Consider the following 16,774-nt stretch of genomic DNA (forward strand, 5'->3'; position numbering starts at 1 on the left):
TACCTTGAAGAACGACGAACAAGCTCCAAGATTTTCCAAGATCTGAAACACGTGAACAGTCGAAGAAAGAAACAAGCTAAGAGAGAATGGAAGAAGAGTATAGAAGAAGACGGTGAAAGGGGGCAGGGGCATATTGGTAAAACGTAACACATTTCATTAAGGGTGTTTTTGTAAAAGGGCCGAAACACATTTTTCTACCCACTAAAAACAAAACCACGTGGCAGCAATATATTGGGTCGTTTCGTCCGACCGAAAAGGTGAATCGGACCGGAGCACGACCCCAAAGTAATACTTAAAAGCTCAAAACATTGCTCAATATAACAGCCTCTTTAATGATACCAAGTAACTAAAATGGAAAAATATCATAATTAAAATTCCAATCGAAAAATACTTGGCATTTTACTTTTCCTTTAAAGGCCATTAAGTCAATCACTAGCAATCAAGTAATGTAGGTAATGAAATAAACTACCACTAAACTAAAACACCAAATAGAAGTCATAGAACCAATCAAAAGAAATGCTATTCAAAATCAAACATATGCTAATATTGCACTAACTGTATTCCACGACGTGAGAAAAGTTTCCTATTTTCGTCACTTACATGGATATCCCCCAAATTAATCTCTCTAAGTTGTTTGCAGTTTTCTACCACGTGTTTCATTCCATTCTCGGTGACATTAGCACAATATTCTACGAATAGTTGCAAAAGCCCACAACAATTCTTTGAGATTATACATGTGTTTCATCATCAACCATTGTGTCTGTCAAGTTCAACACTTCTAGTTTGGGAACTACAGAGTTTATTCCAAGTCGCTTCAGTCTTAAACATCCATCTAAGTTCAAATGCCTTAACAGACAGCATCTCCTTAAAACTTGACAAATACCTTCATCACTATTGATGTGCATGCATCAATACAAATCAAGCAGCTGCAAGTTGGGGAAAGTAGAGGCGAACAATATGATTCTTTCATCACATAACAATCGATTTCTACCCAAGTAGAGAGATTTCAATTGAGGGTATACACCAAACTGCAAATACCCTACACTCTCTTTCCCAATAGAGGTGCTTTCCATTTTGATCTCACCAAGTGAAGGACAATTTCTAATGAGTGAAAACAGGGCTGATTCTGTGAGATGCAAACATTCACTTAGGTTTATAGACACCAAATCAGCAAGAAACAAAGAAAACTCAGCAACATGTTGATCAGTCAGAAAAGTTGTCTTATCAAGATCCAAATGTTGTATACATCGACACTTAGATAATAGAGAGCAAATTGCACTAGTGAAGTTAGTGGGATTTTTGATCGATGAAAGGTTATTGAGGTTGAGTTGTTTCAACAAAGGAAAACAATCGGCAATGAGTAAGAATTTGTTGTTATCAAGCCAAATACAGGAACAAATGAGAGAGGTCAAAGTTGTAATATTTTGGGAAAAAGCTCGCAACCCTTTTGTGGGAAAGGTGCGATTGCTGGTGAAAGCGAGGGATGTGAGTTTCTTCAGTGGGAAACGAGAGATTAAACGAAGAATGTTGTCGACCTGAATGCGGTAGGCGTTTAAGGAAAGGGACTGTTGACGGATAGACGGTGAGTGAGAGTAGGAGAAAATTGGTTATGGAGAGGAACTGTTTGGAGACAAGGGAAAGAGAATTCAAACAGCTACCGTCGTTGTTAACGATGAATTTAAAAATAGATTCCCAACAATCGTCAGGTAAATATAAATATGTTTCTTCTTCAACCATCTCCTGTGAAGAAGATTTGAGAGAAGAAGTTATCTTCTTCTTCATTGGGTTTCCATAATAAACACGTGTCTCTTATTAATATGTCAGTAAAAATATAGACACATGTCTAAATTACAAAAGAGTAAAAATATTCCCCTGTGTCTATATTAATATATGAGTAAAAATTGAACCTGTGCTGGTGTGGCACTTGTCACACCATGTCGTGGTCAGGTCCGTCCCTGATTCGGTGACTTCAAAAAATAACAGGCCTTTACTGATATTTTGGAATTTGGAATAAACCTTCAATAGCCTCTATTCGGATCAACATAAAGGAAAAGGTTTATTGATGATTGAGGGAAAAAACGTGGTCAATCATGCTGACCAGTCAAGGAAAAAATATGTTAATTTGGACTGGCTCGTTTGTTGTTGTTGTTGTAGTCAATCATGCTGACTAGTACAACAAACGAGCGTGGTCCATCAACTTTTTGTTGTACTTGTACTTTTTATAAAAGAATAGATTTTTTTTTTCAAAAAAAATCCAAAACAAACGCACCCTTATTGGTTCGATAATTTTGCAAAATAAACTGTCAATTTAGTCCTTATACTAATAGATAAACCTAAAACACCAAATTTAAGAGAGTAATGATAGTTGATTAAAATAGTTTAAGGACTAAATTGAATCGTTAGTGATCGTTCAATGTAAGTCTGCATGTTTTACAATAGTGGCTATGCTATGCCCTGCTTTAGGAATTTCTGAGTAGGACAATGTTGCAAGTATTTTAAATTAGTAAAATAGTACAATACTTTCTCGACGAACAACTCTAAGTCTCTAACTTTCTATGATCACACCATATATTATAAATGAGTACGAAGTACGAAACGGTACAATACCAAATTATTACATTAAGGGAGAAAGAAAGACGATATTGTACCTTGAAGAACGACGAACAAGCTCCAAGATTTTCCATGATCTGAAACACGTGAACAGTCGAAGAAAGAAACAAGCTAAGAGAGAATGGAAGAAGAGTATAGAAGAAGACGGTGAAAGGGGGCAGGGGCATATTGGTAAAACGTAACACATTTCATTAAGGGTGTTTTTGTAAAAGGGCCGAAACACATTTTTCTACCCACTAAAAACAAAACCACGTGGCAGCAATATATTGGGTCGTTTCGTCCGACCGAAAAGGTGAATCGGACCGGAGCACGACCCCAAAGTAATACTTAAAAGCTCAAAACATTGCTCAATATAACAGCCTCTTTAATGATACCAAGTAACTAAAATGGAAAAATATCATAATTAAAATTCCAATCGAAAAATACTTGGCATTTTACTTTTCCTTTAAAGGCCATTAAGTCAATCACTAGCAATCAAGTAATGTAGGTAATGAAATAAACTACCACTAAACTAAAACACCAAATAGAAGTCATAGAACCAATCAAAAGAAATGCTATTCAAAATCAAACATATGCTAATATTGCACTAACTGTATTCCACGACGTGAGAAAAGTTTCCTATTTTCGTCACTTACATGGATATCCCCCAAATTAATCTCTCTAAGTTGTTTGCAGTTTTCTACCACGTGTTTCATTCCATTCTCGGTGACATTAGCACAATATTCTACGAATAGTTGCAAAAGCCCACAACAATTCTTTGAGATTATTCATGTGTTTCATCATCAACCATTGTGTCTGTAAAGTTCAACACTTCTAGTTTGGGAACTACAGAGTTTATTCCAAGTCGCTTCAGTCTTAAACATCCATCTAAGTTCAAATGCCTTAACAGACAACACCTCCTTAAAACTTGACAAATACCTTCATCACTATTGATGTGCATGCGGCAATACAAATCAAGCAGCTGCAAGTTGGGGAAAGTAGAGGCGAACAATATGATTCTTTCATCACTTAACAATCGATTTCTACCCAAGTAGAGAGATTTCAATTGAGGGTATACACCAAACTGCAAATACCCTACACTCTCTTTCCCAATAGAGGTGCTTTCCATTTTGATCTCACCAAGTGAAGGACAATTTCTAATGAGTGAAAACAGGGCTGATTCTGTGAGATGCAAACATTCACTTAGGTTTATAGACACCAAATCAGCAAGAAACAAAGAAAACTCAGCAACATGTTGATCAGTCAGAAAAGTTGTCTTATCAAGATCCAAATGTTGTATACATCGACACTTAGATAATAGAGAGCAAATTGCACTAGTGAAGTTAGTGGGATTTTTGATGGATGAAAGGTTATTGAGGTTGAGTTGTTTCAACAAAGGAAAACAATCGGAAATGAGTAAGAGATTGTTGTTATCAAGCCAAATACAAGAACAAGTGAGAGAGGTCAAAGTTGTAATATTTTGGGAAAAAGCTCGCGCAAGGGATGTGAGTTTCTTCAGTGGGAAACGAGAGATTAAAGGAAGAATGCTGTCGACCTGAATGCGGTAGGCGTTTGAGGAAAGGGACTGTTGACGGATAGACGGTGAGTGAGAGTAGGAGAAAATTGGTTATGGAGAGGAACTGTTTGGAGACAAGGGAAAGAGAACTCAAACAGCTACCGTCGTTGTTAACGATGAATTTAAAAATAGATTCCCAACAATCGTCAGCTAAATATAAATATGTTTCTTCTTCAACCATCTCTTGTGAAGAAGATTTGAGAGAAGAAGTTATCTTCTTCTTCATTGGGTTTCCGTAATGGCTTGAGCGTTTATTTTTCAAGGGTTTCGGATGAGAAGAAGTAAGGGTACAGAATACTATATAAGTAATTTTTTATTATTTTGTTGGGTTAATGGGCTTGCTTATTTTTAGAAAGTATTGATGAGTTGCTTGGTATCCATTTAACTTTAAGCATGCAAATATTTTGAATCTGTTGTGGCATGCCATAAACTGTAATCATAATAAAGAATATGTCAAAATCAGGGCTGCTACAATAAGTGTGTACTCATTATTTTGATTTTTAACTAATATCATACATTACAAGTGTATGTACAATAGAAAGGCAGTAGAACTTAAAACTTTTACAAATATTACAAAGTACAATTCTTAGCTTGTATAATATGTGCTTGCAGACAAGTCATCATGCAAAAACAATTTGAGAAATTCAAGCTTGTGATTGTGATGCTTTTTTAACTCAAATTTGAGCAATTGTCTTAGTTTTAATCTATTGACTAAAGAAACATATGAATTAAATATTTGTTGAGAAAATCCGGATATCATTTCTATTAACCATTATGGAGAGCTCTGCATTATATTCGTGAGATATGGCATTCTATATGTTTCGACGCATATCAGGCCTTTAGTCTTGCTTGTCAAATTGAACCGTATAGTTTGGAAGGAATGGATATATAATCAACAGTCCTTTATGTGTGTGGACATGTATCTGTTAGCTCTTCTATGAGGCTAAGCTATGCTACGTTGCACAGGAACCGATTTCCACTGATTGGTTAGTTCTTCAATCTTTGTAGGTACACATGAAAAGACTTTTCCAATTCAAGTTACTTCCGTTGATAGCTTAAAACTTCATCTTTTCATTGCTTTTCATGTGAATCCCTCTTCAGATTTAGTGTTGAATGCCTTAACATTTTTTCTTCTATTCAATTTGGTTGTATTTCTGATCTGTTCTTTTCAAACTAATCATTTATACTTGTTTGTTAGTTCTGGTGAATATTGTGGCAGTTGAACCGAATCCAAGATTTTCATATGCAAACATGCCTACTAGGTAGAAGATCTTTTTTCCAAACACAAAGAGCTAAAAACCAAATAATTTTGACTTTGATAGTTTCATATCCCAAACAAAACTCTACTACATTTCTTGGACGAGTCTAGAATCTCTTCTGCATATCTACTTCAACGATGTATGTCATCTTACTCCCTTAAACTGCATCATATATAAATGACAAACATATGTTTATACTGTTAGTATCAAACAAACAAATCCAAAAATAGATATATTTAAGCACGTAGATGACCAATGAACATAGAAATGGCATACTATGGTGCTTTCTAGTTGTGTGCAGGGATGCCATTTTAACGTTACTTCCAAGTTCCAAGAGGTAAAAACAAATGAAACTAAAACTACGTACATATCATGAATGTTCAATGAAAGATTAAAAACATTCTGGCTCTAAAACATTCATCATGAATATGATCTGACATCAAACATTCTTTGCTTTTTGTGTCTTAACTAAGAGTATTAACATCATGAAAAAGAGGCAGGAATGACTCATACGTAAGATCATACATATAAAGCAGAATAGTATTTTTCACAGAAACAAAATCAAGATGATAACTTTATTAACATGTAATTAATGGCACATATATATCATGGACATATTCACCAGAAAAACATCAACAAAATATAATAAAACTGCCAATTTACAAAACGTAATAATATATTGTGATTACGGGAAACATGCATAAGTAATTAAAGAAATTCATAGAATTCACAGTAATTGATGCTAAAATAAGTTATGACAATCCCAAACATATTATCACACACAAAAATTTGTCTATGAAATGATAATATACCTTGTTTACTTCAAAATATAGGGATCTTACCAACTATGTAATGATTTTTCTCAAAGCCATACAAATCGTAAGTACACATATTATCAAACACTTATGATTATTCAATTCATAAGCTATATGCCTTATTTACTTCATATTAGCTAGCAACTTAAATCTAAACATAAATTAAGTTTGACTGCTGAATTGCGATTTATGGCGCCACCATGGCGGGCATCAGCATTCCTTCACAAATTGACTACAATGGTTGTTAAAAAACTGTCATTCCGCAGTGGCGTAACTACATAACAATACTGCAGCCAACTATTCTTGCCGGAAGACACAACCACCACGCAAACCGATAGCCAAAACAGAAAACAGCTTGGAGAAGACCAGCGTCCACAAGAAACCAGAGAAGACGAAGAAGAAACAGAGGATAACTGATCAAAATGAGAGAGAAATCATCGTCGGAGCTACGACATCAAACTCGAACAATCGCGAATACCATGGGTAGATCTTGAATGAGAAGAAAAATCGATGAAGAACGCAACAAAAACGGAGAAGAATGATGCACAATTGAGATAGAGCGCCACCGGAGAAGATAGTTATGGTGGCCGGAGAAGTTAGTTATGGTGGCCGGAGAACTACTTCTCAAGTTTCTAGAATCATAATCCAATTTATATGACATGGCACCATTTACAGTAATATATAGATATCTCTCGAACTATTTGAATCCATTATGGTAGCATTCACAAACATAGTATTTTTAGTTTAAACAGCCCTATGTTAGTCACGTTGGTTTAGTGTTCTACGATTCAGTCTAAATAAAATTTTCGTAAATCATATGTAAGAAAATGTATTTGGTCTTGAAAATGTATACGTCGACATTTTTAGAAGATCCCTGATATAAGTTTTTCTATGGATAAACACCTATATACTTATAAAGGCCTCTTTCGAAACTACCAAGCAGCACCAAACAACAACCCTATTGATTTAAAACTACATCACTACACCAAGATAGAATCGCACGTTGATGAAAAAGACCAGGAAAGGCTCACTAAACTGACATCAAAACAAACAAAACTTGAAAGCAGCTCACTAAAAAATATGTAGCAGATCACAGTGTTTTTTTTTCCTTTACTACTGACGCCACATATACACGCCATTGTGGCCTATGGCGCCATAATGGTGGTCACCGACATTCCTTCACAAATTTCCTATGGCTATTGTTAAAAATCCATCATTTAGCACTTTTAACATTACACTTTACACTATATAAAAATATTAAACTATTACTTAGAGAATTATCATGCATAGACTAATGAGTAAATGCTCATTTGTATGTTGACATGTTGAAAAAGTAATTTCTTAGAAAATTAAGAAACTTACAGAGTTCGAACTTTCAGCACAACACTTTCGAAATACTAGTAATGCCCATTTCTGTGACATTATCACAAAGTTCAAAATAGGTGCAAAAGCCCACAACAATTCTTTGAGATCGCATAGAGTGTTACAATAGGCTAACAGTAGCATAATTAAGGTGACAGACATATAACACTATCAATTGTAGAAATTATGGACATAAATAATTAAGCTGCATAATGTAATTACTCTCATGATAAAACATGCACACCAAAGTACTATAACTCAACAAATCAGTATCGGTCATAGAAGACTGAAACAATTATAATGCAAGACTGAGGCAATTTTTGCATTGTTTAACGCAAGACTAGGGCTATTCTTTTAAACAGATAAAACTTCTTTCTTTTATTCTAACTCGAAAGAGCCAAAAATCTAAATAATACTGACTTTGATAGTTTCACATTTCGAACAAATTAAAATCAATAACAGTTCTTGGATGAGTCTCTAATCTCTTCTGCAAATCTACTCCAACAATGTATGTCTCCTTACTCCCATGGGGAGTTCTCCAACAAACTTCTCAGATTTTTAACATCTAATAAAACTGCATCATAAAAGACAAACTTATGTTTATACTATTAATTTAGTTTCAAACAAACATTTAACAAAATAGATGCATTTAAGCATGTAGATGAACAAAGAACGTACAAATGGCATATTGTGTTACTTTCTAGTTGTGTGCAGGGATGTCATTTTAGCATTACCTACAAAAGTTCCAAACTATATACATATCATGAATATACAATGAAAAATTAAAAACATTCTGGCTCTCAAATTTTCATCGTGAATATGTTCTGACATCAAACATTCTTGCTTTTTGATTATTAACATCATCATTAGATTCTTATCTCATTTAAAAAAAAAAAACATATCAAGACAATAACTTTACTAACATGTAGAGATTTCAATAAAATTGCCAATTTATCAGGGGAAAAAAACACTAACGTGAATGGTACATATCATCGACATATTCATCAGAAAAACATTAACAAATTAAAACAACCAGTACTATTACTTCAGGATTTCAGAGGTATACACTAATAAGTAACTATAGGATTTCAGAAGTAGATTGCAACAAGTTTTCACACTTTCATTACTTACAAAAATATTATCAGAAAATACGTCTCTGAACATTTCATTTATAATGGCATATTCCTTCTAATAAAATAACAAAACACATGTAAGTATTTCAGGTACCAGTAAGAATGTAGAATAATAGGTACCAGTAATTATTATTTCTTAATTAAATTGGTGAAGCAATAGTCCAGGGTAAAAACATAACAACTCTGCATTCCTTCACAAATTGTCTAGAATGGTTGTATAAAACCCTGTCATTCCACCTTGGCGTAGCCATTTAACAACACTGCAGCCAACTATTTGTAATACATTGTACATTATTTAAATATGTTACACAATTACTTAGGGAATTATAATGCAAATTTGCAAGATGAGATTTTAAAAAGAAATTTCTCAGAGAAGTAAATATTTAAACAAAAAGCACTTACATTGTTCAAACTTCGGCATAGCAATTTCAGAATACTAGCAAAGGTGGTATCCACTACGCAAGAAGCGTTTCCTATACTTGTGACTAAAATGAAACCCCGCCAAATTTATCTCTCTCAGTTGTGTGCAATTTTCTACCACATTTTTCACACCCTTCTCCGTGACACTTTTACAATTATCAAGTAGTAATTGCAAAAGGCCAAAACAATTCTTTGAGATCATATAAAGTGTTTCATTATTCACCTTTGTATTTGATAAGTTCAACACCTCCAGCTTGGGAACTGCAAAGTTCATTCCATGTAGTTTCACGTTTGAACAGAAAGCTAAGTTCAAATGTTTAAGCTTACAACATTTCCTTAAAACTTGACAAATACCTTCAGATATTTCGCGGCAAACCTTCAAATCAAGTAGTTGTAAATTGGGGAAAATGGAAGCAAACATTATGATAATTTCATCACTTAAACATAAATTGTAACCCAAATAGAGAGACTTTAATTGAGGGTATACACAAAACTCAACTAAAGAATCTGAAAGCCCTACGCTATCTTTCCCAATAGCCGTGCTTTCCATTTTAACTTCACTAAGTGAAGGACAATTTCTAATGAGTGAAAACAAGGCTGATTCTGTTAGGCTCCAGCATTTATTAAGGTTTATAGACACCATATTACCAAGAAACAAAGAGAAATCAACAACATGTTGATTATTTAGAAAATAAGTGCTACAAAGTTCCAAATGTTGTATACATTGTAACTTGGATAACATACAGCTAAATGAATTAATGAAGTTAGCCTTATTGATGACCAAAGGGTGATCTAGGTTGAGCTCTTTGAGCAAAGGGAAACAATCTGCAATGAGCGAAATATTGTTGTTACTGAGAAAAATGATGGAACAAGTGAGAGAGGTTAAAGTTGTAATGTTTTGGGAGAAATCTTGCAACCCTTTTGCAGGAAATCTGCATGACTTGGGGAGTTTCAGGGATGTGAGTTTCAATGGGAAATTTGAAATTTGATGAAGAAGCATGTCGAGGTTGTGGTCATCGTTGAAGTGTGTGAGGTCAAGGGTGTTGAGCTTGGTGAACCTTTTGAAGAGATGAGGGAGGAAATGATATTTTTCCACCTTGACACTGAGAGAAAATAGAAGACAATTAGTGATGGAGAGGAACTGCTTGGAGACGAGGGAGAGACAATTCAAGTTGCGACGATTTTTGTTTTCATCATTGTAGTTGATGATGAATCTGAAGATACGTTCCCAACACTCATCGGGCAAATATGAATATGTTTTTTCCTTCTCATCGGGAGAAGATTTTAGGGAAGAAGTTCCCTTCTTCATTTTCATTGGCAACGAATTGTACGGGCGCTTCTAGCACCGATGGAAATAAATTAGAAGATAGGAGAAACTATGTTGCCGCCGGTTACGATGGTAAATCCTCCGATTGATGATTTGCTGGTTTATGTTTTAAGTTTCGGATCATATTAGGGTTGCAAAGTGTATTTAATTCGCAAACATATTTTCGATACTTCTCTGTGTCATTTTTTTTAATACTTCTCTTTATTAATGATTTTATGGCATAAATTAATCAACGAAAAACACATATGTTGACTAATTTTACTATCTAAGAATATATTCGATGACCAAAATAACTTTTTTTTTAAAGGCAATGACCAAATAAAGTTACTAATAATAAAGGACATTATTTGTACTAGCAAAAAGGCAGGCACTCATGTGCCCGTCTTTCCCTTTTTTTTTATTACGCTAACAATTGAAAATAATAAACGATGTGCTTTTCGCTTTGAAAATGGTGGTTCTGGGCAGAGCAAGCTTTTCGCGACTTGAGATTTGGATTTTGGAGTGAAATGAGTCAATCACAGTTTTTTGGTTTGATTTGGGTTAAGTTCAGTTTTGAATTTTTTTCTCAAAAAAGGTTCAGTTAATAACGGCTCCTCTACAGGGCCAGCCCTAGGCGTAGGTCGGGGGTGCGACGGCCTAGGGCCCATGCCGATAGCGGGCTCAAATTTTGAATTTTTTTTTATGGTGGAAGGTGTATATAGAAATATTTGGTTTATATGAGATATATATAGCTAAGTTCACCGAAAGGCCTCAAATATTGACATGCTGCCTGTTAATGTGTTTAGCCCTTTTTGCGCTATTTGCTATATATACCCTCATTATTACAAAGATTTCTATATACACCCTCCCTATAAAAAAAAATTGGTTTTTCTTAATAATGTGTCAAAAAAATTATTATCGCAGAAATTAGTGATATTTTTTTGGACCCTTTGTTCATAATAATGTGCCTGACTAATATTAAAAATTATCGCCACAAAAATAAAAAGACGTTGTATTTGATATCCATTCTGTGCAGTACCTGCACATTAGGGTCAAAAAATTGGCTATCCATTCATCACACTAATTAACATCTTGACATGTTGAGTAATTAATTGAGAAATATGACAACCATATAACGGGTGAAGATTCTCTCCATTGAGAAATATGACAACCATATAACGGGTGAAGATTCTCCCCATATAACGAGTATTTGGTTCGGTTACATTCATAATTTGGCGAAGTTAACATTCACTCACATATAAAAATAGAGGTGTAGGAGATATTCTATGAGTTTATTCATAAGTTGGAATAACAAAATAGTCATAAAAAGGTGACAGACATATAACATGATAAAACATGCACAACGAACATACAAATGGCATATTATGGTACTTACTAGTTGTGTGCAGGGATGTCATTTTAACATTACTTCGAAGTTCCAAGCGGTAAAAACAAATGAAACTAAAATTATAGGGTTAATTGATCTGCCGATCCCCTTAACTTATTTCTTTTATTCAATTTGATCCCATAAGTCTCTTAACTTTCTCGAACACGTCCCTTAACTTATTTCTTTTATTCAATTTGGTCCAATTTTGATAATTTTAATCCCCTAAAAAAAGAGACCGTTGGATTACGGAGGTCTATCAAATTTTATAGTGTATCACCAACACCAAATTTCATCGTCCATCATCTTCATCTTCATTCATCCTTCAATCATCATCATGAAATAAAATAAAATAAAATCCAAATTCAATTCTAAATCACACTCCTACAATTCCAATCTCCGCAATTCCAGTCTATCAGATTCAACAATTCCAAATCGAATTCAATCTCAAGATCTTGCCAGAACCCTTTGATTCCCTCGTCGGCAAAATCATCGCCCGAAGCAATTTGAATGAACATTGGCTTCTGATTAGAGAGACAACAAAATTCTCTTTCATCTCTCTGGAATAGCAGCAAATTAGAGAGACTCCATCCTTGATCTCATCTCCCTCTTCGCCAAAGAAATTGTTGTCGGTGGGGTTTCTTCGATTTCATTGTTGAGAAATAAAGCCATAAAGGATTGGTTTTTAGGGTTTTTCTTTGTGGTTGTTTTGATGACGAGTTTCAGATTGGGAAAAGAGGATGTGAAATTTTGGGTTGAGAAGTTTAGGACTTGTTCTCCTGTTGCACAGATTGCATTGAAGAATAGAAATAGAAAATGGATAGTATCAATTTGAGAGTTATCTTGTTTTTTTTTTTTTTTAACACTTTATTGATTCAATTCAATCACTGTTAAAAGATTGTTTTCTGTAATTGTTGATTCTTGCATACTCCACTGTGTATAACGAAATGATGATGATTTAATTTTTTGTGTTTGATTTTTTGAACCTGTGACAAGTTTTTTATTGTTTTGAAAAGAATGGATTTTTCTTCTTTTGATTTTGGGATGATTATGGTGGAGTGATTGGAGGCCGTGTTGATGATGATAGATGAAGATGACAATGATGGTGGTGTAGTGATTAAATAGTAGGTTTAAATTTTTTTCCTTGGGTTTTATTGATGAATATTGATGAAGGATGAATGTAGAGGAAGATGAGGGAAGAAGAAAGTAAATAAATTAGGTGTTGGTGATACACAATAAAATCTGATAGACCTCCGTAATCCAACGGTCTCTTTTTCTAGGGGATTAAAATTATCAAAATTGGACCAAATCGAATAAAAGAAATAAGTTAAGGGACGTGTTTGAGAAAGTTAAGACTTATGGGACCAAATTGAATAAAAGAAATAAGTTAAGGGACCGGCAGATCAATTAAGCCAAAATTATATTCATATCATGAATATTCAATGAAAGATTACAAACATTCTTGCTTTTTGATTATTAACATCAGCATTAGATTCTTATCTCATTTAAAAAGACGCAGGAATGACACATCCGAAAGATCATATGTATATAGTAGAATAGTATCAGAAGAAACAAAATCAAGACAATAACTTTACTAAAATTGCCAATTTATCAGAAGAAAAACACTATATCATTAATCAATTCATAAGCTATATGCCTTATTTACTTCATATTAGCTTTCAAGTTAAATCAAAATTTAAATTAAGCTTGACAGCTGAATTGTGGTCATCAGCATTCCTTCATAAATTGACTGCAATGGTTGTAAAAAAATCTGTCATCCTACCATATGGCGTAGCCTTTCAACAACGCTGCAGCCAGCTACTTGTATTGCATTGTACATTATATAAACATGTTGCACTATTACTTGAGCAATTATAATTCAAATTTGTACGTAAGATGCATTTTAAAAAGGAAATTTCTCAGAGAAGTAAATGTTGAAACAAAATGAACTTACAGTGTTCAAACTTCAGCATAGCAATTTCAAAATACTAGCAAATATGCCATCCACGAGGCGAGAAGAGTTTCCTATTTTTGTCACTTAAATGAAATCCTGCCATATGTATATCTCCCAATTGTGTGCAGTTTTCTACCAAATGTTTCACACCCTTCTCTGTGACACCATTACAATTTTTAAGTAATAATTGCAAAAGCCCACAACAATTCTTTGAGATCATATAAAGTGTTTCATTATCAACCGCTGTATATGACAAGTTCAACACCTCCAGCTCGGGAACTGCAAAGTCCATTCCATGTTGTTTCACTTTTGAACAGGAAGCTAAGTTCAAATGTTTAAGCCTACAACAATTCTTTGAGATCATATAGTGTTTCATCATCAACATTTGTATTTGACAAGTGCAACACCTCCAGCTGGAAACTACAAAATTTATTCCAAGTATATTCACTCTCGAACATCCAGTTAAGTTCAAATGCCTAATCTTACAACATCTCCTTAAAACTTGACAAATACCTTCAGATATACGATCGCACCATGGCAAATCAAGATGTTGCAAATTGGGGAATATGGAAGCAAACATTATGAGGATTTCATCACTTAATTCTGAATTTCTGCCCAAATAGAGAGACTTTAATTGAGGGTATACACCAGAATGCCATACACTCTCTTTCCCAATAGATGTGTCTTCCATATTAATCTCACTAAGTGAAGGACAGTTTCCAACGAGAGAAAACAAGGTTGTTTCTGTGAGATGATCACAACCACTGAGGTTTATAGACACCAAATTACCAAGAAACAAAGAGAAATCAACAACATGTTGATCATTTAGAAAATCAGTGCTACTAAGTTCCAAACGTTGTATACATGGACACTTGGATAACAGAGAGTGAATTAAATTGACAAAGATAGGTACAATGCTATCAATGACCAAAGGGTGATGGAAGTCGAGTTCTTCTAGCAAAGGGAAACAATCAACAATGGGTGACAGATCTTTGTCCCAAAAATAAGTACAGTAACAAGTGAGAGAGGTCAAAGTTGTAATATTTTGGGAGAAAGTTTGCAACCCACCTGCGGGAAAGCAGCATCCATATGGGAGTTTCAGCGATCTGAGTTTCAATGGGAAATTTGAGATTTGACGGAGAAGATCGTCAAGGTCATCGTCGTGGATGAGCGAGAGGTCTAGGGAGGTGAGGTTGGTGAACCTTATGAAGAGAAGAGGGAGGAAAGGGCTTGATCCCTCTTTGAGAGTGAGTGAAAATCAAAGATGATTGGTGATGGAGAGGAACTGCTTAGAGACGAGGGATAGGGAATTCAAGTTTTCGTCGTCATCGTTGTTGATGAGGAATCCGATGATGCATTCCCAACAGTCATAAGGTAAATATGAATATGTTTCATCGTCAACCATTTGTTAGGGTTTTGCGGAGTCGTAACAACTGTATAATCCTCATCGTTAACAGTGAGAAGACAGATGAGGATGGTGAACTTACAATTCGAGAGGTTCAATGTTTAGTCAGTGTTCTAGACTTCTGACGATGATTTGAGAGTTTAGCGTGAATTTTCATTCTTGTGTTTCCTATAATTTACAGTGAGGTGTGCTTTTATTCCTTCTATTCCTTCATGCTTAGTTTGATCACTTTTTTTATTCAACATTCATATTATATTTTTATTTTTTTTATTATTTACAGATTTTTTTTTGCTATTATTTTTTTCACCTTATTCATTTATCGCACCAATTTTTTCTCAAAAATGCCCTTTAGGGTTTTTTTAACATCCCGATTTTCGCTAGGATTATTTATTTATTTGTTTATTTAATTATTATGTGTGTTTAATTGCTTGTTTGTGGGTTTGATTTGGGATTAGTGAATATTTAGGCGAGAAGGGTATTTTAGTCATTCTAACGACTAAAGGTATTTTGGTAATTTGCGGGGCAAGGGTAAATTACTTTTCTGTGGTTTGTGTTGGTCTGGCTCCACACATCTTTATAATACAAGTTTAGTTCCATCTTGGCAGATCTTTTGGTCTCAAATGTTGGTCATGAATCAAATGCAACTATATGAATTTTCCTAAGTTCGTGTTTTGATCATTTCTTTTAAATGTCGTGGCAGGTGTGCTAAGTGAAATTGCTACAGCCTGCAAAAGGATCATGAAACTGCATTGAAAAAATCTCAACAGGCAGTTCAACTAAATCCAAGATTCGCACTTGCACACACCCTCTGTGGACATGAGCAAGAACATTGTCCTTTTCACAACGATACATTATGTCATGTATTCATGTTTGACGCAAGGCATTATAAATCACGTCATGAACTCAGAATGTTATATCTTTTCCAAGAGAAATTTGAGTGCTCTGAACATCATTTCCATACGGCTTTTCAATATCAACCCAAAATCATCAAATAATATTGTCATACCTAAGTAATAATGTTCAGATAATATTGTTCAGATTATATGTTTTTCAGTTCATCTGCAATCAAAACAATTATTATTACCCACAAATTGAATCTCAATCAGCACTGACACATCACACAGTCCAAAAAAAAAAAAACGCAAGTCAGAATCACTACACCAACACTCCCTAAGTTGAAACTACATCAGCTAATTTGCATCAATCAAAGCTGTTCAATTACCAAACAATCAGCAGCATATATTAAAATGAGAATAAGACACACCTTTGATCACTTATAAGGAGACACCTATAAGTAACTTCCAGTTCTTTTTCCGATTCAATTGCACGTTGGTTTCAAGGGTCTTTCGGACTGAATACAAGTCCAGTTCCCAGTTCAAGCAATTCAACTACCCAATCTGATCCGAATAGCCAGGTATAAATATTTTGGTACATCTACACAGGTCAAAAAATTGAATAATATAGGCAATGGTATAATTTATTTTTGACAAATTGATCAACCAATTTGTCATGTGACAGATCATTGTCGAAAATAACTTTAGGTAATGCTGAACTTAGGGCATGTTGAGGAT

The 16,774-nt window shown here is 34.4% G+C and overlaps 1 protein-coding gene and 3 pseudogenes across 1 annotated transcript; all 4 read right to left on the bottom strand.

The window, feature by feature from the left end:
* Nucleotides 1-540: 540 nt before the first annotated feature.
* Nucleotides 541-1,782, bottom strand: LOC146915146 (uncharacterized; annotated as a pseudogene).
* Nucleotides 1,783-3,185: 1,403 nt separating this feature from the next.
* Nucleotides 3,186-4,391, bottom strand: LOC146915147 (uncharacterized; annotated as a pseudogene).
* Nucleotides 4,392-9,170: 4,779 nt separating this feature from the next.
* Nucleotides 9,171-10,463, bottom strand: LOC146915148 (F-box protein SKIP2-like). Its single transcript, XM_085721258.1, has one exon. It carries the CDS (start codon nucleotides 10,461-10,463, stop codon nucleotides 9,171-9,173), a length of 1,293 nt encoding a protein of 430 aa, XP_085577384.1.
* A 3,369-nt stretch (nucleotides 10,464-13,832) lies between these two features.
* LOC146915149 (F-box/LRR-repeat protein 16-like) lies at nucleotides 13,833-15,203 on the bottom strand (annotated as a pseudogene).
* Nucleotides 15,204-16,774: the final 1,571 nt, after the last annotated feature.

Source organism: Medicago sativa, chromosome 6 (assembly GCF_051527215.1).
Source record: "Medicago sativa cultivar Bolivia chromosome 6, Bolivia_mono, whole genome shotgun sequence".
In the NCBI taxonomy this organism is placed as follows: domain Eukaryota; kingdom Viridiplantae; phylum Streptophyta; class Magnoliopsida; order Fabales; family Fabaceae; genus Medicago; species Medicago sativa.

Bases quoted from the DNA above. Each gene is read 5' to 3' on its own strand.
- LOC146915148 (XM_085721258.1), bottom strand. From the start codon at position 10,463: ATGAAGAAGGGAACTTCTTCCCTAAAATCTTCTCCCGATGAGAAGGAA.